At 45.8% G+C, this 23907-nt stretch overlaps 1 protein-coding gene across 6 annotated transcripts in view; it reads right to left on the bottom strand.

Moving 5' to 3' along the window:
- The window catches only part of DOCK8 (dedicator of cytokinesis 8), a 216811-nt gene that overhangs the window by 43751 nt on the left and 149153 nt on the right, over positions 1–23907 (bottom strand). For all 6 annotated transcript variants that reach the window (XM_064290563.1, XM_064290562.1, XM_064290567.1 and 3 more), the window contains 7 exons: positions 20906–21055; positions 17975–18088; positions 16810–16965; positions 12383–12522; positions 8729–8898; positions 5909–6054; positions 427–609 (listed from right to left, as the gene is read on the bottom strand). In XM_064290563.1, coding sequence (XP_064146633.1) covers positions 427–609; positions 5909–6054; positions 8729–8898; positions 12383–12522; positions 16810–16965; positions 17975–18088; positions 20906–21055 — 1059 coding nt within the window. The remainder of the gene's footprint in view (positions 1–426; positions 610–5908; positions 6055–8728; positions 8899–12382; positions 12523–16809; positions 16966–17974; positions 18089–20905; positions 21056–23907) is intronic.

Genomic DNA, 23907 nt, shown 5'->3' with positions numbered 1-23907 from the left:
AGGAGCAGAACATTTCACCAGGTGAGATCTCCATCCACAGAGAGAATCCTCCAAACAGAACACTCCCTGGTACCCACAGCCCATTTAGCCACATGCTGATAGCTACATGTGCTGCCGGGGGCAGAGGGGGGAATCTTTTGGACAAAATCCTGCTTTGGCTATTTACTAACCAAAGGGATGATCCTAATTACAACAACACTCTGAAATAGCTACACATAAAATGGTAATAATGGAAATAACTGGGGTTAGACAGAGACCCCCTGCCTGTGGAATGATCATGCTCACAATGTAAACAGGTTACAGGTGTGAGCACAGACACAAGAAAAGTTAATGGTGCCACCATGGCCCACACAAAGGGGACAGTCCCAGGACAGGCCTGAGCGTGGGAGACGAGAGCCAGCACACAGCCAGCTGCCCCACACTTACCTTGTACTCAAAACAGGAGACGCAGATGAAGAGCAGGTCTAGAATCCTGTTAAGCTGCATGGAGGGCAGGTCGGCAATCCACTTCCGGATGAGGCTCTGGTCAGCGTTCTTCATGACCCAGAGGAAGCAGATCATGAGGTTGCGGGTGGTGTCGGCACTCAGCACGCTGCACTGCTTGTAGGGCTGGGAAGAAGGCATGTGGGGACTTGAGGGTGAGCAGCAGAAACATGGACGGCTGCTGGCTCCTGAGCTCGTAGGGCACGGGCCTAGGTTTCTCCTTGGGCTGGGATCTGTTTGCAGTAACCCTGCCTTCCCCGGCCATTGGAAGCTGTACTTTTTGTTTGTTTGTTTTGTAGCACAAACACATTTATGGACTAACCAAAGGGATGATCCAAATTCAATCAACACTTTGAGATAGCTGTATGCAAAATGTTTGTGATAGAAATAATTGAACTAAACCATAAATCAATAAATAAAAACGTGTTGCTGTCGAGTCAATTCCAATTCATAGTGACTCTACAGGACATAGTAGAACTGCCCCCGATAGGGTTTCCAAGGCTGTAATCTTTACAGAAGCAGACTGCCACATCTTTCTCCCATGGAGTGGCTGGTGGGTTTAGCTGTTAGCAGCCAAGCACTTAAACCACTGTGCCACCAGGGCTCCTTTTGAACACAGTAATGAAAAAAAAAAAAAAAAAAAACAGCAGCGGTACAGAGATTTACTCATTGAATTGAGCTTGTTCACTCTCATGACTTCCTGTCCAAAGTGATGATGGGATCTTTGTTCTACTTTCTCATAGAAGAGAGACAGACGACATTGTTCATAACTCATGACCCCTGGACTTGGATTGTTGGAGTACACTGTGCCTGGGGTTAATTCGATTGTTCCTATCACAATTGTCCACCTTCTACGTTCCTTGTTGGAGCCCTGTGGTGAAGTGTTTAAGAGCTACGGCTGCTAATCAAAAGGTTGGCAGTTCTAATCCACTAGCTGCTCCTTGGAAACCCTATGGGGCAGTTCTACTCTGGCTGGAATCAACTCAATGGCAACAGGTTTACTTTCTTTGTAATTGCACTTTCCTCTCCACCCCACTCCTCCCCACCCCACTCCCAGGGTTGAAGAAAGCACTGCTGGGACTGCTGCAGACAGTCTCAGCTTTTCCGCCATCAGCTGTAGCTTCTTCCAACTTTTCTCCCAGGTTACCAGGAAGCTTTGTTATTTTGGGTAGCTTTGTTCTGTTTTGCCACAACGTGAAGAATGTAACCAATGTCACTGAATTGTATATGTACAGATTGCCTAGTGGGCATGTGATCTGCTGTGTGTCTTTTCACCAAAAACAAAGTGCTCTCAGTTTTGTTGGTGAGGATCCTACAATCAGAAGAGATGACACAATCTGACATGGCCACTGCACCCATTTTCCGCATAGCCATCCCTGCTCTTTCTCCTCCCTGCATTAATCGGAGCCTTGCTCTCCCCCAGGTGCCATCTTCCTATCAACTGAATGGTGGCCATGGTGCGTGGATGGGTGGATGTGCATGGCGGACGCACAGGTCCCTGCACCAAGAGTGGGTGGGCTGGTAGTGTGTTCTTGGGCTTGGCTGCTCAGCAAAGGGGCCCCTCATGGGGCGGTATGTATCTGGGTATGTAACTGGGCTGCCTCCATTGAGGAGGTTGTCTTAGTCCCTAATGCTCCTATTACAGAAATATCACACGGGGGTTGCTTTAATGAACAGAAATTTATTTTTTCACAGTTTAGGAAGCTAGAAGTCCAAATTCAGGCCTCTAGGGGAAGGTTCTGTCCTTGTCTGCTCCGGGGGAAGATCTGTGTCTCGGCCTCTCTAGCCCCAGTGTTCCTGGGTTCCCTGGCGATCTGTGTGTGGTGTCTATCTCTCCCTGTTTGTGCTTGTCTCTGAGTCTATGCTGCTCCTTTATATCCTAAAAATGCTTAGGGTTAGGATGCCCTACACTGATGTTGCTCATTAACATAACAAAGAAAACTCTATTTCCAAATGGCATTACATCCACAGGGGTGGGGTCAACACATATTTTGGGGGGATACGATTCAACCCATTATGGCAGTGTGGTCTGGCAGTTTTCTCTAGTCTTTCATACTCCCCAATCTCAGTGATACAAAAGGGGCTTTCCTGTTGTGAAACTCTCCAAGTACTTCTCCTTCAACTGGACAGTGGAGGCTTGGACGTGCAGAAGAGGACTAGCCTGGCTGGGAGCCACCCACACTCCCATTGTCCCTGATCTAGCTTCTCGGTCACAGACTCCAAACATTGGGGTCATGACCTGCTTGGCAAATTAATCAAGTCCAGAACTCCGTGAAGTCTTCCGTCATAAGACGAGCCATGAATTATGTCTGCCTGTAGGTGGGGGTCAGCTAAGCCTATCTGCTTTAAGCCTTTGGCCACGAGCGCTCATTTTACGGCGCCAAGTGCAGTGTTACTCATCAAATCCACACCAACAACAATACACGTCTGCAGCCTCCGTTCAGGAGGCATAGCTAATATCTGGTGGAATGTGCTGGAGAAATTGCAGTGAGGTATTTGTGAGTAAATGAGGGTGGAGTCAGTTGTGGATGGGGATATCAGCTGATGGAGGTACTTTGACTTGAGTTTTTCAGAGCAGGTTGAAAAGAAGAATGAAGTCTTTAGATACATTATAACTTTGCAGGGAATACGTTCTGACAGGTCATCTTTAGGCGGTGGAGTTTCTCCCTTAGAGGCAAACAATATCAAAGAGAAAAACTGATAGCAGATATCTTGCTTTGATTTGGGGGTTTTCTGACCAACAAAACCAAGTATTCACTTTAAGGAAATCCCTGACCAAAACGAATCCGCCTGTGGCTTTTCGTTCTCCCAAGGTGACAAATCCTTTCTTTCCTGCTCAAAGTCAGGGTTACTAAATTTGAATCTGAAAAGATATGGTTGTCAACCAATGTCGCAAAAACAATGTTATTGTTTAATGATAAACTAATTTGCTCTGTAAACCTTCATCTAAAGCACAATTAAAAAAAAAAAAAAAAAAGGTATGGCTGGGTGGAGGGGCAGACACCATCTTGTGACCTGGTATCAACTGATCTCAGTAAAGGGACGAGGGCAGGGTTCAATCAATCATGTTAAGATTAGCCAATGGTCGATCATCTACGTGAATTTCTCCCACCTCTTCTCTTTATAAGCCTCACCATACCTAGCTAGGAAACCCTGGTGGCGTAGTGGTTCAGTGCTACGGCTGCTAACCAAAAGGGGGGCAGTTCAAATCCACCAGGCGCTCCGTGGAAACTCTGTGGAGGTGTTCTACTCTGTCCTATAGGGTCGCTATGAGTCGGAATCGACTCGACAGCACTGGGTTTGGTTTTGGTTTTGCACCTAGCTTACTTTGAGCCATTTGCTTTTTCTGGAATTAAAATGGTCTCCCTATGTGCATACAGGAGCCCTGGTGGTGCAGTGGTTAAGACCTCGGTCAGCAGTTTGAATCCACCAGCTGTTCCTGGGAAACCCCATGGGGCAGTACTACTCTGACCTATAGGGTTGCTATGCTTCGGAATCAACTTTATGGCAACAGGTTTGGTTTTGGCTTTTATATGCATAAAGAGTAACAGCTCAGAATAAAGTGTTTGTTCAAATTTTGCTGAGTTTTCATTATTTTTAACAAAAACAATGTAAAAGGCATGCAGTGCCTCAAGCAATTAACTTTCGGAAGACGGATATTACCATGGGGGAGGAGGTCATAAATCAAACAATAGCTATCCAACTGTAGGATCAGAGACATCAAATCTCCAAAGTCCTTTCTCCTTCCTCTGCCTCTGCCTGTCTGCACTCCAGCCCTCACGGGGTGTTTGGGGACAAGGAATTGCTAAGTGCCAGAGGGAAGAGAAGAAAGTTACCAGTAAAGAAGAGTTAGCCCTGGACCTGTGTTATGGATTAAATTGTGTCTCCCAAAAATATGTGTTGTAAATCCTAATCCCTCTACCTGTGGAGGAGCCTGGCAGTGCAGTGGTTAAGAGCTTGGCTGCTAACCAAATGTTAGTTCGAATCCACCAGCTGTTCCTTGGTAACCCTATGGGGCAGCTCTACTCTGCCCTATAGGGTCTCTATGAGTCAGAATGGACTCCACGGCAAGAGTTTTGATTTTTTTGGTTTGGTCTTGACAAAGAGATAGTCAGAGCTCATGAAGGGATAGAGATGGGTCTTACCTCAAGGGAATCAGAGGCTGCCTTCCCTGAGGAGCCTCTCTTTAAGCCCACACAGTCTGCTCAAAGGACAGAACCAAACAATTCCTTTTTGGCTCCGCCTTGTTGCTGTTAGCTGTCGTGAGCTGGCTCCTACTCAGGGCGGCCCCATGCACGACGGAACAAAGTGCTGCCTGGTCTTGTGTCATCCCCATGATCAGATGCAGAACGAGCCATTGTGTCCTACACTGTTTTTTCATTGTCTGACTCTCGGAAGTAGCCAGGCCTTTCTTCCTAGTCTGCTTACTCTGGAAGGTCTGCTGAAACCTGGTCAGCGTCACAACTACACGTAAAACTCCACTGACAGATGGGTGGTGGCTGCACGTGAGATGCACCAGCCAGGAATTGAACCTGGGTCTCCCCGTGGAAGGTGAGAGGTGAGAATTCTACCACTGAACCACCACTGCCCTCATGTAGGTTCCCTGGGGACATAGTAAAGCTGACTTCCTTTACTTAAGATGCGCTTATCCCAAGCTACAAGCCCCCTTCGTCTCTTTTTTTTGTAGGCAGACAAAGTACAAGGAATGAATACACAGAATAAAACAGTCCCAGCGCCTGTCCTTGGGCAGCCTTCCTTTGATCTCCTTTGCAGTGATCTCAGATTTCCCAAGGCACCTCTTTCCTGGTTTCCTGAACCTTGAACTTGGCACCTTTGGGTCTGCAAGGATTTGACTGAGGATCTGCTGTTGCCAGAACCCTGACCTTGACCTGCCTGCTGCTTCCTTTGTGCCATCTCGGCCGCCAGCCTCTCGGTGATTCCTTCCGGAAACAAGCAGTGAGGCAGACACCCCCACTGCCTGCTCTACACCAGCTTCTGGTCGTGAACATAAGAACAGACCCATCAGGAGGTGGGAGAAAGTGCGCAGTGGAAATCTGGCCATGGACACTGGCTGCACAACCTGATTAACGTAATCGACATCACTTACTTGAACACATGAAAAACGTTAAATTGGCAAATATTATGCTACAGATGTTTTTGTTAGTGTCGTTGTTGTTGATTGTGGCTCATGGTGATCCCATGTGCGCTGAGCAGAGCTGCTCCATAGGGTTTCCAAGGCTGCGTCCTTTTGGAACCAGGTCACCAGGTCTTTCTTCTGAGGTGCCTCTGGGTGGGCTTCAGCAGCCAACCTTTCGGCTAGTAGTTGAGCGCTTCACTGTTTGTGCCACCCAGGGACTCCCAACAACAACAAAAAGTAGCCTGGGGGAGGGGAGAGGATAAACCAGAGAAACGGGCACCAACATACCAAAGAAGACAGGCTAATTCCGCTGGCCTTCAGATTAAAATTATTCCCAGCGATGGCCAGGGCTACATTCTGGTTAATTGGACTTCCTCCTTCCTGTTCTTCATCTGAGCCGTTGGATCGACTTTTTCCACTACGGGCATCTGCAACTGTAATTAAAACACCGTTGGTGATGCCAAGCCAAAGACACTATTTCCCTGTGTGTCCCCTGCCCAGCAGTCAGCAAATCTAAGTTCCAACTTATTGATGTTGCTGTGAGTTGCCCTTGCATCAATTCTGCCTCATAGCATCCCTGCGTGCGCGGAGTAGACCTGCTCCATAGGGTTTTCAAGGCTGTGACCTCTTGGAAGCAGACTGCCAGGCCTCTTTTTCAAGGTGCTTGTAGGAGGCTTTGAACCACCAACCCTTTGGTTAGCAGTTCATTGCTTAACCATCTGCCCCACTCAGGGACTCGACTTATTTATACTGATACTTACTAGTCACAGAATTCGGCAGAATAATTTTAAACCTGAGGTCTAGCACTATTTAATCTGGTGCCATCTATTGGAAAAAGCAGGCCAGCTAGCAAGAGAGATAAAACGCCCACTACAAGATAAGGCTAGAATTTAATTTTTCAAACTGGTGAAGACAAAAGTTTTCAAAGCTTTCATGAAACTTTCCTGCAGTCTAATTTTTTTTTTTTTACCTTACCCATATATTTTAAATAATGACCACATAGAAAGGACTTCAAATTTATATAATTAAATAAGCGCCTTATAGAGTAACAAGCCACATAGCTGTAAATTCAACAATAATTTATTAAATTTCAAAATGTTGGAAATGTTATTGTTATCTATGAGTTGGAATTGACTCAACAGCAACAGGTTTATACAACAGAAAAATATCTGTAAATAGGTATAAGGAGCCCTGATGATGCAGTGGTTTAAGTGCGTGGCTGCTAACCAAAAGTTGTAGGTTCGAACCCACCAGCGGCTCTGTGGGAGAAAGATGGCAGTCTGCTTCTGGAAAGGAAACCCTCTGGGGCAGTTCTACTCTGTTCTACAGGGTCTCTAGGAGTCAGAATCAATTAGGCAGAAACAGGTTTTTTTCTACATAGGTATAGATGCATACAAGCAAACAAAAGAAAAAGATCCTGCAATTTAAAAGGTTGGTTGTTAAGAATGCTACCGGATATAGGCACAGAAACTGTTTGAGCAGTTCTTGGAAAAGTGTTAAAGAAAAACCTTGCTGCTGATTTATTATTAGAAACTCATTGTATTAGACCTGTCAACACCGTAACGATTTGGACCTTACATTTTCCAGAAAAATAACTGTGTAAACAACATTTTCATCTGGTAAAGCTGCTAAGACAGAACACAATTTTTAATAATAATAATACACTATTGTGTTTTAAGGCAATTTCATCACACGGTACTTTGCATTTGGAGGGAATGGGAAGAGCTGGACGGTTTGAAATTCCAAGAATGACTTCCTGAAAGGATGGCTTGGCTCACGTAAACAATCCCCAGACCCCAGTCTCCTTCGTCAGCCAAGAGAGGAGCATGGTAATTTCCAAGAACTTCCTCTAAGTTGAGAAAAAAGCAATAACCACTTTCGGAAGTGATCAGAATCGTGTGTGTGTGTGTGTGTGTGTGTTTCTGTGTGTGCATGTGCGGTCGGCAGGCAGATAACTAGCTGCTGTCAAGTCGATCTCAACTCACGGTGACCCCATGTGCAGAGTAGAGCTGTGTTCTGTAGGGTTTTCATGACTGTGAGCTTTCGGAACCGGATCTCCAGGCCCTTCTTCCGAGGTGCCTCTGGGTGGACTGGAACCTCCAATCTTTCAGTTAGTAGCTGAGCATGTTAACCATTTGCACCACCCAGGCACTCCCCATACGTATGTGCTTGTATGTAATTTCTAAGCAAACATATGTGAGGTTATATGCTTTTGGATTTTTTTTTTTTAATCGATTGGGACCTGTGTTCAAGAGGCTTTGGGGATGTGATGGTTATTGTTATGTATCAGCTTGGCTAGGCCAGGATTCTCAGTGGTTCGGCAGACATTATGTAATCATCCTCCATTGTGAGACCTGAGGTGAGCAGCCAATCAGCTGGAAGGGAGGTTTCCTTGGGGGTGTGCCCTGCCTCCAATATATATGGATGTTCTGGCAAAGCTTGCCATCTCCTCCTACACTCCACCCTGCATTTGCTTTGTCGTTCGCTGACCTTGGTTCTTAGGATGTGAGCCAGCAGCCTGACCTGCAGATTTTAGATTTTCTAGCTCCCACAACCCTGAGAGCCAGCGGCTGGCCACCTGACCTGCAGATTTTGGGTCCGTCAGCCCCTACAACCAGGTCAATTCAGGAGAAACCTCCAGCCTGTTGCCTGACCCACGGATTTGGGATTTGCCATCCTCCACAATTGTATGAGCCATTTCCTTGAAATCAGTCTCTCCCTATGTATATATTTATATATATGCTTACTGGTTTTGCTCCTCTGAAGAACTCAGATGAGGACAGGGGACCACCAGTGTGGAGAATTGCTCATACAAACATGTTCACACTGGAGCTAATGTGAGTGACCTCATTCTGCTGGGTATGTGGCAGAGGCTCCCATCGATCTGGAGTCCCTGGGTGGTACGAATGACTGGTTTTTGAAATTCACCCAGAGATGACTCAGAAGAAAGACCTGGCAATTGGCTTCAGAAGGATCATAGCCATTGAAAACCCTATGGAGCACAGTTCTACCTGAAACACATGGGGTGACCATGTGTCAGAGTTGACTCAGTGGTAACAGGTTTTGGTTTACCTGCCAGTCCAAGGAAGGAAACAGAAGGTGTCTTACCTGTAAAGTCATAGAACTGTGGCAGAGCATCCAAAATGATGCCGACCAAGGGCAGATAGAGGGAAGCAATTTTGACCTTCACGTCCGGTTTGACACACCGCGGGTCCAGGTCGTGACTGCTCAGCAGGCTGTGGATGGCGCTGACAGCCTTCCTTTGCACTTTGCTGATTCTGGGGGCACAACACAGAAAACAGAGGTTATGGTGCCCTGAGACTACCCAGAGAGCTCCTAAACAATAAGGACATCAGAGTGCCCCTCAGAATGAGGTGACAATGTGAAAAACAGGCAGAAAAGGGCAGAAGTTAATGGATTCCACAGCCAGGCCACGTGTGTTCCAGTCCTGGGTCTGCTGCTCCGCACGCCGTTCTCGAGGTTCATCGTGTCGTAGCGTGAATCGGTACCTCTTCCTTTTGTACTGCCAAATTGTGCTACGTTGTACGGATACACTGCATCTTATTCACCCATTCATCAGTTGATGGACGTTTGGTTTGTTTCCGCTTTTTGGCTACTATGAATCACGACTGCTGCCATGAGTATTCACATACAAGTTTTTGTGTGGATGTGTTTTCATGGCTCTCGGGTATCTACACGGGAGTGGAATTGCTGGATCATATGGGAGCTCTGCGTTTAACCTCTTGAGGAACTGCCAGGCTGTTTTCCAAAGTGGCTGCATCTTTTTACATTCCCACCAGCAATGGATGAGGTTACAATTTTTCCACATCCTTGCCAACATTTGTTATTGTCCATCTTTTTGTTGTAACTGTCCTTATGGGTATAAAGTGGTATCGCATTGTGGTTTTGATTTGTATTTACTTAGTGGCTAATTGAAGAAGCCCTGGTGGCACAGTGGTTAAGTGCTCAACTGCTAACCAAAAGGTCTGCAGTTCAAACCCACCAGCCTCTCCGTGGGAGAAAAACCCATTGCCATCAAGTCGATTGCAACTCATAGAGACCCTATAGGACAGAGTAGAGCTGTAGGGTTTCTAAGGAGCAGCTGGTGGATTTGAACTGCTGATCTTTTGGTTACCAGCCTGAGCTCTTAACCACTGCACCGTGAGGGCTCTTCCCAGGGGAGAAAAGACCTGTGATTTGCTCCCATAAATATTTCAGCCTAGAAGAGGTGAGAGCAGACATCTTTGTCTTATTCTTGATCTTATGGGGGAAAGCATTCAGCCTTTCGCCAGTAAGCATGATGTTGTTGTTGTTGTTGTTAGGTGCCGTCAAGTTGATTCCGACTCACAGTTACCCTATGTATGACAGAGAGAGACAGTGCCCAGTCCTGCATCATCCCCACGAACGTTGTTACGCCTGAGCCCATTGCCACAGCCACTGTGTCAATCCATCTTGCTGAGGGTCTTCCTCTTTTTCACTGACCCTCCTCTTTACCAAGCATGATGTCCTTCTCCAGGGACTGATCCCTCCTGATAACAAGTTCAAAGTATGTGAGATGTAGTCTTGCCATCCTTGCTCCTAAGGAGCATTTTGGTTGTACTTCCTCCAAGACAGACCTGTTTGTTTTTTTGGCAGTCCATGGTATATTCAATATTCTTTGCCAACACCACAATTCAAAGGCATTAATTCTTTTTCAGTCTTCCTTATTCATTGTCCAACTTTCTCATACATATGAGGTGACCGAAAAACAACACGGCTTGGGTCAGGTGCACCTTAGTCTTCAAGGTGACACCTTTGCTTTTTAACACTTTAAAGTGGTCTTTTGCAGCAGATTTGCCCAATGCAATGTGTCTTTTGATTTCTTGACTGATGCTTCCATGGGTGTTGATTGTGGATCCAGGTACAATGAAATTCTTGATCACTTCAATCTTTTCTCTGTTTATCATGATGTTGCTTATTGGTCCAGTTGTGAGGATTTTTGTTTTATCTTGAGGTGTAACCCATACTGAAGGCTGTGGTCTTTGATCTTCAACAGTAAGTGTTTCAAGTCTTCTTCACTTTCAGCAAGCAATACTGTGTCATTTGCATATCACAGGTTGTTAATGAGTCTTCCTCCAATCCTGATGCCCTGTTCTTCTTCATATAGTCCAGCTTCTCAGATTATTTGCTCAGCATATAGATTGAATAAGTATGGTGAAAGAATACAACCCTGACGCACACCTCTCCTGATTTTAAACCACGCGGTATCCCCTTGTTCTGTTCGAACAACTGCCTCTTGATCTGTGTACAGGTTCCTTATGAGCACAATTAAGTGTTCTGGAATTCCCATTCTCTGCATTGTTATCCATAATTTGTTATGACCCACACAGTTGAATGCCTTTGCAAAATCAATAAAACACAGGTAAATATCCTTCTGGTATTTTCTGCTTTAAGCCAGGATCCATCTGACATCAGCAATGATATCCCCAGTTCCATGTCCTCTTCTGAATCTGGTTTGAATTTCTGGACGTTCCCTGTTGATATACTGCTGCAGACACTTTTGAATGATCTTCAGCAAAATTTTACTTGTGTGTAAAATTAATGACATGCTTCTAGGTGATCCAATTTACAAGAGGTAAATGGACTTAGAAGGAGCCTGGTAGCGCAATGGTTCAGTGCTGGGCTGCTAACTGAAAGGTAGGCGGTTCAAACCCACCAGCGGCTCTTGCAAAGATTATAGCCTTGGAAACCCTATGAGGCAGTTCCATTCTGTCATACAGTGTCGCTTTGAGTTGGGATTGACTTGACAGCACCCAACAACAACAACAACAAATGGACTTATACATCCTGAGCATGTGGCTTCTGTCTTAGCCTGTGAGAAACACAACCCAGACACAGAACAAGTCTTCGTCATCGGCAGCCATGTCTTTGGTCAGCTTTGAGTCATGTGCCACCTTGCTGCAGCCTCTGGGGACTGTCCCCATAGTTAAAAATGGTTTTGTGGACCTGTACATCAATGTTCACTTTAGCACTTTTCACATTAGCCAAAACGTTGAAACAATGGAAATGTCCATCAACAGACAAATGGATACAGAAAATGTGGTCTATCCATACAATGGAATACTACTCAGCCACGAAGAGGAATAAAGTCCGGACACATGCTACAACATGGATGAACCTAAAAAACACCATGCTGAGCAAAATAAGTCACTCCCAAAAGGACAAATACTGCATGATCTCACTTATATGAAATAAGCAAATATATAAAGAAACCAAAAATAATTAACAGTTAGCAAGGGAGGTGAGGAGGGGCAAAGGAAAACCATGTTTATGTGAATGGCGGTGGAATATTTTTGGGAAAGGATTGCAATAATGGTGGCGCAACACGAACAATGTAATCAACGGCATTGAATTGTAAACGTAGAAGTTGTTGTGCTGGCTAATGTTTTGGGTGTATATTTTCACCACAATAATAAATAAACGGCTTCGTTCCTGTTCTCAGGGAGTATACCAATCAAAGTATCACCGTGAAAGCTGTTATAATAGAGTTGGTAAATTCTCGCCCATAAATAAGTGACTGAAAGAAGTCATTCTGTGGTCCCTCTCCCGCCCCCGACACCTTTCCTGCATTCCTACTGGGACCTGTTTCTCAGAACACGAATGCATCTCCCCTCTGGAACTGGCAAATGGTAGAGTTTTACACCAAGCATGAGACGTTGGACTCCAAATCTTATTAAGGACATCTTTCAGCTCCGTATTTCCTTTTAAAGGTCAGAAACACACCCTTCCCCTTCGGCATCCAGAGCAGCAGCCAGTTCAGTAAAGAGAAGGCCGGTGAGGAAGTGCTGCTGGCGGTACTCGGGAGTCAGGTCGAACATGCCAGCGATCTTCTGGTCCTGGAGACTGGAGCCGGAGCTGGAGTTCTGCAGAAACACAAGGAGTAGCTGTAACTATAGGAACGAGTGTTCCTGTAACTATAGGAACGAGTGTTGTAGTAACTACAGGAACGAGTGTTACTGTAACTATAGTAACAAGTGTTGTTGGGTGTCACAGAGTCCATTTCCACTCATAACAACCCCAGTGACAGAGTAGAACTGCCCCATCGGGTTTCCTAGGCTGTAATCTTTACGGGAACAGATCGCCAGGTCTTTTTCCCACGGAGCTGCTGGTAGGTTTAAACTGCTGACTGTTTCATTAGCAGCTGAGTGTTTAACCATTGTGGCACCAGGGCTCTTAGAGAAATGATTTGTTTTTTTTTTTGTTAGTTGCCATGGAGTTGGTTCTGACTCACAGTGACCCTATAGGAGGGAGCAGAACTGCCCCACAGGGTTTCCAAGGAGCAGCTGGTAGATTTGAACTGCCAACCTTTTGGTTAGCAGCTGAGAATTTGAGGCGGGTACTAGTATTATCCCTACGTTCCAGATAAGGCAATGGTGGCTTAGGGTGGTTGCTTTGTTTTACCATACCCACAGATGGAGGATCCCTAGGTGGTATAAACAATTAAGCACTCAGCTGCTAACTGAAAGGTTGGAGGTTCAAAGCCACCCAGAGGCACCTCGGAAGAAAGGCCTGGCAATCAACTTCCAAAACATCAGCTACTGAAAACCCTGTGGAGCACAGTTCTGCTCTGACATACTTGAGATTCATTAGTCGAAGTCAACTCGATAGCAACTGATTTGGCTTACAGATGGAGGACTGCTAATTGGGAAAATGAATGTAAAGCACTCAGGGTCTGGCAAAATTGATTAGCACTCCCTTCCCCACTGCAGATCACAAGTTGAAGATTCAAATCCCAGGATGCAATTTGGATGGGGAAGTGGGGACTGTGTCCCAGCCCGTGGTTGGAAACAGCAATTCCCCTACAACTAACTGCCCGCCTTTTGTAAGGCCCCCTTTACTCAGCTACGGTTATGAATACACTTAAACACACTGTCTGCATTTTGCCAGCCGGGACCTAGAGGTGGCATCAGGCACGGAGGTGTCAGATTTACATCCGGGGATTCCCTGTGTACTTATTGGGCACGCTGGGTAATTCACGAAGAGAAGCTAAACTGTCTCTCAGGTCCTTCACAGTGTGACCACACTGAGCCTGGCAACACTGAGCCTGGCCCTGGGCTTGTCAGTGCCAGAACGGGGGAAGGATCGGGTGCAAAGTTAACTCCTGCCTTCTTAGGAGGCGTCTGCGGGACAGGATGCTGCAGAAAGGCTACGCAATCGGAGTGGCAGCTTGTCAGTCAGACGCTTCCTGTTCACACCAAGATGGCTATCTAGCTAACATCTGGACCATGTCCTCTGGTATGAGTGGCTAGGATTTTTTAAAAAATTAATAACAAGCTTTTATGTTTGTGTCAGTAACAAGGGGTATGCAACAGAATTAGAAAGTAATATTGAGAAATCTTGTCTGTTCTGGGCTACTGAACTGTCCCCTATAATCAGAACATGGCTATAAAACAGCATTTCCTAAAGCTATTCTAGGGCAGGAGCCCTGCTGGCGCAGTGGTTAAGAGTTCGGCCACTAGCCAAAAGGCTGACAGTTCAAATCCACCAGCCGCTCCTTGGAACCCTATAGTGCAGTTCTACAGTGTCCTGTAGGGCTGTTATGAGTCGCAATCCACTTGAGAGCAATGGGTATGGGTTATTCTAGAGGAAATACAACAGCCATTTCAGTGGATGGTTGCGTGTCGCTACAATGCTGAACAGGTTTCAGTGGAGCTTCCAGACTAAGATGGAATAGGAAGAAAGGCCTGGAAACCTACTTCTGAAAATCAGCCAGTGAAAACCCTATGGATCACAATGATGTGATTCGCAACTGATCATGAGAATGGCACAGGACCAGGCAGCGTTTTATTCTGTCAGGCATGGGGTTGCCATCAGTCGGGGCCAACTTGATGGCAGCTAACAACAATTCTAGAGGACACTAGTCCCTTGAGATGATCTACAAACAAAAAACGTTCCCTTAGTCAATTCACTTTGGGAATCCCCGCTTATCATACACTTCCCCTCATTTCCTTCTCCGCCCCTGGGGCATTCATGATTTACACTCACAAGTTAAAGGCTCTGGGATGGACCTTTGCAAAGAAATCTATTTAACACTTAACACTGGGTTTCCAAACCTTATTTGACTATGGGACCCTGCATTTGTCTAATACCTCTTAATATCCTGCAGAAGTTGGAATTTAGGGAAGCTAACTTGGGAAAAACTACTCTACAAACAGATTGGCCACTTTCATCAAAGCCTTGCTTCTAAATATTCATACAAGTGCTACTTCTCTACAAACAGATTGGCCACCTTCATCAAAGCCTTGCTTCTAAATATTCATACAAGTGCTACTTTCCTTAGCTTGTCAAGAAAAAGACTTGGTAGGAATACATTCTCTATACAACAGGCAAATGAGACCTGGGGGCACAGTGGTTAAGGACTGCTGATAACTGAAAGGTTGGTGGTTCAAACGCACCAGTGGCTCCTCAGGAGAAAGTCTTGGCAGTCTGCTTCCGAAAAGATTGTTGTCATTAAGTGCCATTGAGTTGGGTCTGACTCATAGCGACCCCATGCACAACAGAACGAAACACTGCCCGGTCCTGCACCATCCTCACAATTGTTGCTATGATTGAGCCCATTGCTGCAGCCACTATGTCAGTCCATCTTGCTGAGGGTCTCCCTCTTTTTTGCTGACCCTTTACAAAACGGCCTCAGAAACTCTACGGGGCAGTTCTGCTCTGTCCTATAGGGTCGCTATGAGTCAAAATCGACTCAGTAGCAACAGGTTATACAACAGGCCATTTGATTAACATAATGCGATCTTCTTAGTGCTTCAAGAACTAAAGTATCTGGAATATGATCCAAGACAGACCGATTTTATACTGAACTCTGGTCTGTAACAGTGTCAACAGGGAGCTCTAGGGTAGTTCAATGACATAATATCCATGTTAAAAAGCGCTGCTAGATTAGTTTGGAATCAACATGAAGTAACCCACATTTTCATAAATTTTATGGTACTGGGATCTAGGCAAAGAAGCTGTCAAGCTAATGTAGAGAAACGATTGACGGCAGAACTAAGGAAAATCGCCACACCTGTCTGTCAGTGTGTTGCACTGTGGTGGCTTGTGTGTCGCTGTGATACTGGAAGCTACACCACCAGTATTTCAAATACCAGCAAGGTCACCCATGGTGGACAGGTTTCAATAGAGCTTCTGGACTAAGACAGAGAAGGAAGAAAGTCCTGGCAATCTACTTCTGAAAATTAGCCAATGAAAACCATATGGATCACAACAGAATGTTGTCCCGTACGGTGCTGGAAGATGAACCCCCTTGTGGCCACAGCAATGGACTCGGACACACTGACAATCGTGAAGATGGTACAGGACTGGGCAATGTTTCATTCTGTTGTACATGGGGGGTCACCATGAGTCAGAGCCGACTTTACAGCAACTAACAACAACAACAAGGAAAACAGGTGACTTTTTGACGCATTTCTAAATGTTCATAGTGCTTGAGGGTTCTTCGTTCTATAGGCCTCAGCGGGGCCCGTGGTCCTTGGAAGGAAGCATTGCTTAGCTTATAAAGGATGAGTTAAGATGGGGCAACCTCAGGATCTGGTCTTGTCTATATCTGGATCAACTGATCTGGTGTGAATAGCTTGAGTTTTCTTCTAATTGGTAAGAACAACTGCAGGGTGGTGCTATTCAGCTATATGCATTCCCTCCTGATGGAGTCAGCTTTGCTCTTCCCCAAAGCATGCTGGGGATGAACTCGGGATGGACTCGGGCTAAGGTACAAGGCTGGGAGTGGCATGACTGGGCCAGGGGCCAAGGCTGAGGAATGCCTTAGCGACAAGAAGAAAAACATCTGGGCCTGGACACGAAGTCCCTGGAAACGCTGGCTGCCCAAGGACTTGGGAAGAAAAACAAATGAGCCTTAGTCCCAGCTGGAATGGTATATAAGCTTGTGTCCCCTGCTAGGCGGTTGTGGAGCGCTCACCTGGTCCAGCCACCGCCCTGGACCCAGTGTCCTGTAAGTAAGCTCCCCGAATAAACCATATGTCATCATCCCTGGTTCCAGAGTCTTTCTTCGGTCTCTTGGAGATGCGGCCAACTTTGGGTCTGAGTGCCGCTGGGTTGTTACACACTAGCAACCTTTATAGAAAATGAATGAACTAAACTAAGCTAGTTAAGTAAAGCAGCTTGAGGAATTCTTTCTGTTAACTGGTTACCTGGGAAGATATAGAGGGGCAGGGCGATGCTGGTGCAGTGTCAGCGCTCATGAAGAAGAGGTTCAGGTTGAGGTAATGCTCGTGGCTGCAGAGGACTCGCAGGAATTCCAGCCGCATGGAAATGAGCGTCGGAAGGTTATTGAGCTTGGCCGACAGCTGGGGACACAGCGGAGAAGGGAAAGCCGCATTTACTATCAGGTGAATGGGATTGTGGTTGAAGGGCACAAAAATTCTTTTTCTCCCCAGATGAAGGCAGTCACTTTAATAAAAATGATTGGGACAGTGCAGTGCAACAGATTGTAAACTGCCTTGCAGAGAGTTTCCACCCATTGCTGTCCCCTTTGATGCTTCCAGCCTAGTGCTGCCCAAAATGAGGGTTCCTGCCTGACCCCTCCCATCGCCAAGTCTATAATGCCACAGCAAACCCGTGTTCCACTTGAACGTGGGGGACGTCTTCAGGGTAACATGCTATGGAGGAAAGGACCTAGTTTTACCCTAAGTAAGATGGCTTTAGGAGCCCTGGTGGTGCAGTGATTAAGTACCCAGCTGCTAACTGAAAGGTCAGAGGTTCGAACCCACCAGCTGCTCCTTGGGAGAACGATGTGGCTGTCTGCTTCCACAAAGATTACAGCCTAGGAAACCCTATAGGGTCATTATGAGTTGGAATTGACTTGGCAGCAGCGGGTTTTTTGTTGTTGTTAATCTTTACAAAAGCAGACAGCCACATCTTTGTCTTGTGGATTGGCTGGTGGGTTGGAACTGCCGACCTTTCAGTTAGCAGCTGACCACTTTAACCACTACGCCACCAGGCTCCTTCGGTAAAGATTACAGCCTTGGAAAGCCTATGGTGAAGTTCTACCCTGTCCTATAGGATCAACATGAGTCGGAACTGACTGGACGGCACACAACAGCAGCAACGACAACAACAGGAAAAGACAGCTCACCACAGCGAGGAGCATTACAGCAGATGAAAACCAAACCTGTTGCCACTGAATCAATTCCGACTCATACCGACCCTATAGGACAGAGTAGAACTGCCCCATGGGGTTTCCAAGGAGCAGCTGGTGGATTCAAACTGCCAACCTTTGGGTTAGCAGCACTGTACCCCCAGGGCTCCTACAGCAGATGAGAAGGGACAAAATGGCGCCCTCGGAAGCACACCCACCTGATTGCAGTAATGCCTGACGAGGTTGAACACGAAGCCCCGGTCCATGAGGGAGAGGAGGTCGTACAAGAAGAAAGCCAGGCTGATGTTGATCTTTTCCGCCTGGTCATTTTCCTTAAAAACAAGCCGACAGACAGACACCTGAATCATTTTGTGGTAAAACCCAGGATATGGACTCCCTGATCCCTGGTGGGCAAGGTGGGAGAAGGAGGCCCTATTATTTAGCCACCGTCCCACCGGGCGACACTGGGCAAATCAGGTACCCTTTCTTTTTTATTGTGTTTTAGATGAAGGCTTACAGAGCAAATTAGTTTCAAGCAGGTAACCTTTCTGTCAGTTTCTCCCTCTGCAAAAGTGTAGCAAATATAATTTAGCCCTTGCTGTTAGCTGCTGTGGAGTTGGCCCCCGACTCATGGCAACACCATGTAAACAGAACAAAACAGCACCCAGTCCCATGTGATCCCCATGTTCAGTTTTGGGTCAGACCATTGTGATCCATAGGGCTTTCACTGGCTGGTTTTTGGATGGTGATCACCAGGCCTTTCTTCCTAGTCTGTCTTCATCCGGAAGCTCCGCTGAAACTGGTTCAGCATCATAGCAACACACAAGCCTCCACGGACAGATGGGTGGTGGCCGCACATAAGGTGCCTTGGCAGGGCTTCAAACCCAGGTCTCCTGCATGGAAGGGGAGAATTCTATCACTGAACCACCACTGCCCTCAATTCAGCCCTTAACTAATGCCATAGTGTTGGGTTGAATCAAATAATTCCTTGTCTACTGTTAATATTTAGGTACATTTCCTTCCAGTAGTTTTTTTCCCCCCACATGCATATTTCTGCCCGCATTTTTTCTGCATGCATATTCTACATATATGTGATCCGTCTCCCTTCTATATGCAGTGTCAGGTCCTGAATTTTATTCAACCTTTGGTTATGAACACTTTCCTGCATTTTTGAAACGTCTTCACAACCAGTTTTTAAAGGCTGCCTGACAGTTCTTCATAGGACTACCGTAATTTAATTCTGGTAAGGATTGTTTTTGTAAAACTCTTAAAATGTAGTAGCCACCAGATTCTTCATTTATAACGATTGTTGCAGAAAATCCAATCAGGATGAGAGAATCAGTTTTTACCTAAAGATTTTTTTCCTCCAATTAGGCAACATTCCCAGAGTAAGAGGTCAAGGGCGTACACGGCAGAGTGAACTCTTGGCACAGATCAGGCCAGAGATAACTGTTTCTTTTATCATTACTTCTCAGTGCTCATATTTATGAGGGCTTTTATGGCACATTTGAGCACCTGGGGATTCACCTTTTCAGGTTTATGTCCCTGATTCTCAGAATGATAAATCAGTTTCCTCTGACGCTATTGAAAACATGACTTGAAAATGTTTTCATCTTTGTTATGATGTGCAATTTGCAAAATTCAGGCTCAGCTGGCCAGCCATGGGGAGGGACAGAGGCCTGGGGGAGAGGCTTCACAGCACCAGTGGGAGGCAGGTCCTCTGCTCTCAGCATCGGCCACGCGGGCCACTTCTCCTGGGTTGTCTGCATAGGCAGTTGGGAATTCTGAGCTTGGAATCTCCAGTCTTGGCTTTGCTGCTGGCTGTGTGGCTTTTGGAAAATGGATCAACCTCACTGTGCCTCATTTTTCATACCTGCAGAAATGGTGATGCCATTCTTGCTCTAACTGAAGCTTTGCCAGGGGAGATAACCAAATGGAAATCATCTCCCAAGCACTTGGTATTGTATACTGCTGTTGTGGGCTGCCATCAAGCCAGCCCCCAACTCATGGTGACCCCAAGCACAATGGAACGAAAATCTTCTGGGTTCTGTGCCATCTCCGTGATTGGTTTTGGATAGGACTGTTGTGATCCACATGGTTTCTGTTGGCTGACTTTTGGACCTGGATCACCAGGCCTTTCTTCCTTGTCTGTCTTAGCCTGGAAGCTCCACCGAAACGTGTTTGGCATCCTAGCAACACACATGCCTCCACTGACAGACAGGTGATAGCTGCATATGAGGTACACTGGCCGGGAATCAAACCTTGGTCTCCTCATGGAAGGTGAGAATTCTACCACTGAATCACCAATGTCCTCTCTGGGTACCTTGTAAATTCTAAATAATGATAAAATTCATAATAAACACTGCTGCCTAAAATGTCATAGTTACCTTTTAAAATTTTGTTTTGTTACATTTTACATATTTTTTAACTTTTTATTTTGAAACAGTTTCAAACTTACATAAAAAAAAAGCAAGAACAGTACAAAAAACTCCAATATGCCTTTGAACCAGATTCAGCAGTACTTGACACCTCACTACATTTGCTTTATATCATTCTTTTTATATATATATATATAAATTTTTTTTATATATATATATATATAAGAAGTCCAGTCCCTGGGTGGTACAGATGGTTAACTTGGCTGTTAACCCAAAGGTTGGATGTTCAAATCCACCCAGAAGTGCCTTGGAAGAAAGGCCTGGCAATCTACTTAAAAAAAAAATCAGCCATTGAAAACCTTATGGGGTATAGTTCTCTGACACACAGGGTCTCACCATCAATCAGACTCAACTCAATGGCAACTTTTTTTTTTTAAATATGTATCTATGAATTAGTTTTTTTCTGAATCATTTTCAAGTAGGCTGCAACTATCATGCCCATTTACCTCTCAGCATTTCAGGGTGTGTTTCCTTAGAATGAGAACAGTCTCTTCCCTACCTGCCTTTATACTATAATTCAAACTATAGGGTACATTATAATTCCTTTGTAGCCCCCCCCTTCTAATCCAATGTAACACACTGTATTTAGTTATCACCGAGAGTTACCTTCTAATCACTGTTTTAAAATAGTGCTCATTTCCCTCTGATTGTGAGAGTAACAAGTGCTCAGGGTGAAACGTTTAGAAAGCAGAGCGTAAAGCCCACAGGTACCTTCTGGGGTTTTACTAAGAGCGCCGCAATCTCCGAGGTGACCACGTTGACAATAGTTGTTATGTCATCTTTGAAGCGGTCGGAAAAGCGGGTCCTCCGAAAACTGTCCCGTTTGTCTGTGTTGTGTACATACTGGGCCATGCTTTTCACCTAGAGGAGGGGGTGAGGGACGTCAACAAGGAAATCGGTGACCAGCCTGCACGGCGCGGCAGTGGGGCACAGGCTTGAAGGAAAGCTCATTAACAATGGCCTTTCTGACACTGGATCTGTGCTGGTGGCTGCCCAAGCAGGCTTAGTGATCAACGTGCTCCTGACACACGAGTGGTTACCATGGTGGCAGAAGGGGGGAGGGTGTCCATCCTCTCCTTGACCCCAACACAGGGGACTCCCTTCTTGCTGCCGACAAAGCCAAGGAGCTTAATACTTTAGCTCCAGTGTCAGCAGACACCCATTCTCTCTAGGTCCAGGAAGACAGACCTCGCCAGCTCCACACCCACCCAGGCATCCCTCTGCCAAAGCTCAGAAAGCGAAACACTATGGACTGTGGCTCACGTGGACTGAAGCCCTTTCTGTCCTTAAAACTGTAGTCAAGAGAAGAAGGGGTACATGTTCCTCCTATCTGGAGAGCCAAGTTGAAATCTGGAGCACAGCTTCTCCAGAAAAAAATTCTACAGTTTGTAATAGTGTTATTTTCTGCTTCTGTACATTTCAGGTGTATTCTCTTTGGGGCAGGGTTTTGTTGGCTAGCTAGAAAGCTAGACTATTTAGAACATTGCGTCTAGGGGAAATTATGTTGGATCTAGGGGAAATTATGTTGGAATATGTGTTGGAATCCTAACTCCTATACCTGTAAATATAATGTAACATAATGTAATTATGTTCCATAATGCGATCCGATGTTAACATTAAGGAGGCCATACCTGAGTAGTCATAAACCTAATCACTTCTGAGTTAAAAAAAAAAAAAAAAAAGAGCAGGGTGGACACAGAGAAGCAAGCACACACAGGGGAAGACAGAGGCCATGGGAGGCTCAGCCACAAGCCAAGGAAACAATGAACACCTGGGCTACCAACAAGAAAGGAATCAACACAGCTGAGACCCTGATTTGGACTTCTAGCTTCCAGAACCATAAGAAAATGGAGTTCTGTTCTTTATAGCCACTCACCTGTGGTATTTCTATTATAGGAGCATTCACAAATTAAGACAAGTTCTTTAAAACTAAATTGTAGTGATTGTTTTCTTTTTTAAAATAAAAACCCAAGTATCAACTGGTGACTGCTTGTATTATGACCAATGCAATATCAGCTCAAGCCTAGCCAAAACCCAAAACAAAACCCATTGCTGTAGAGTCGAGTCCAACTCACAGTGACCCTACAGGACAGAGTAGAACTGCCCCATAGGGTTCCCAAGGCTGTAATCTTTATAGAAGGAGACTGCCACATCTTTCTCCCGTGGAGGCTGGTAGGTTCCAACAACCAACATTTTGGTTAGCATCCGAGTGCTTAACCACGGCACTACCAGGGCTCCTTTCATGCCTAGCATACAGTTTTAAATCATGAACATGCTTGGTTTTTAGGCTGCTTTTTGGGGCCAGGGTATTTGTGGGCCAACACAGTCCACTTTGACACAGTCAGAGGTCGAGTCTTGTCTGTGTTGAAAGTTGCTTAGAGCTTTAAGGAACCATCTGGTGGGCAAGATTGTAAGTTCCTTGTGGCTGGGTGCCTATCTCTGAGGCTATTTTCCTAAGCATGTCCAGGCTGACCAGAGAATCCCCACATAAAGAAGTGGTTCTGTGTGCCACCACACGGACGAAGACATCGTGCTGAGCAAAATAAGTCAGTTGCAAAAGGACGAATACTATATGAGCACACTTACAAGAAAGAAGCAAATAGAAACCAAAGGTTATTAGTGGCTCCCAGGGGCAGGAGGGAGGGGGAAAGGAGGGGTTTTTGTATGGGGGCATAGAGTGCATGTGAGTGGTAGTGGAATATTTTTGGAAAAGGATCAAGATAAGGCACAGCCTGACAAATGTAATTAATGTCACTGAATTGTAAATGTGGAAGTCATTGCGCTGGTGAACGTTTTGGCGTATACGTATTTTTACCACAAAGTTTAAAAAAACAAACAAGGAAGAAACGGTTCTGGAAATGGAACCACCACATTTGCCTGAAGGTGACACCAAGGTCAGGGCTGGAGGAGGAGAGGAGAAGACAGTCATGTGAGAAGCCCGCCTTCCACTCGCAAGGGCACTGAGGGAAGAACTCCTGCACACTGACAGCAGATTTCTGGTTCTCAGAATGTGCGACTGGCAATTTTCATGAGCAACGAGCCAGAGAGAAAAAATAAGGAAAAGCTAAACCAAGAACAGAAGGAGAGAGAGAGACAGGCTTTCTGTGTTTCTCATTTGAAGACAGTGCCAGGACTGGCTTGCAGAGGACTTGAGAACAACAATTCTGAAGGCCAGGTGAAGACTCTGGAGTTCCACTTGTACGACACTCGGATCCATCCCTACCCCAGAGAGCCACACAAATTTGATGGACAGACCTGATCCGGTGGCGAGAACCAAACCCCATTTTTTTCTGACTCAAGTGTCTCTCTCCCTTCACTCCTAACAAAGGACCTGAGAAGACAAGGCCTCTTTGTCCTGGGCTACCCCAATCCCAAGTCTCTGCTGGCTTTTAGAACACACTGCTGTTTTCGGCTCCTGCCTGCTGAGTTGGCCATCCTACGACCAAATAAATAATTCTCACAATAGCGTACTTCTAACAGATGGCCTCTTTCCAGACTGGCAGCAACTTGCCAGCTACTGTATCCTCTGGGTCCCAGGGAAGAACACCCAGTAGAAATATTAGCGAATGTTTGGCCCATTATTTGGGAGGTGGAGGGAGTGGAACGAGGGAAGAAAACACTTCCCCCTATATTGGCCTTCGTGGCTCATTCAAAGTAGGGGTGCCTCTAAAGGACCCATTGGTGTTGAACTTGAATAAGTAAATCAGGTCACC

The sequence above is a fragment of the Loxodonta africana genome, chromosome 9, assembly GCF_030014295.1.
Source record: "Loxodonta africana isolate mLoxAfr1 chromosome 9, mLoxAfr1.hap2, whole genome shotgun sequence".
Classification (NCBI taxonomy): Eukaryota; Metazoa; Chordata; class Mammalia; order Proboscidea; family Elephantidae; genus Loxodonta; species Loxodonta africana.
This window is presented reverse-complemented; position numbering and strand designations above follow the sequence as displayed.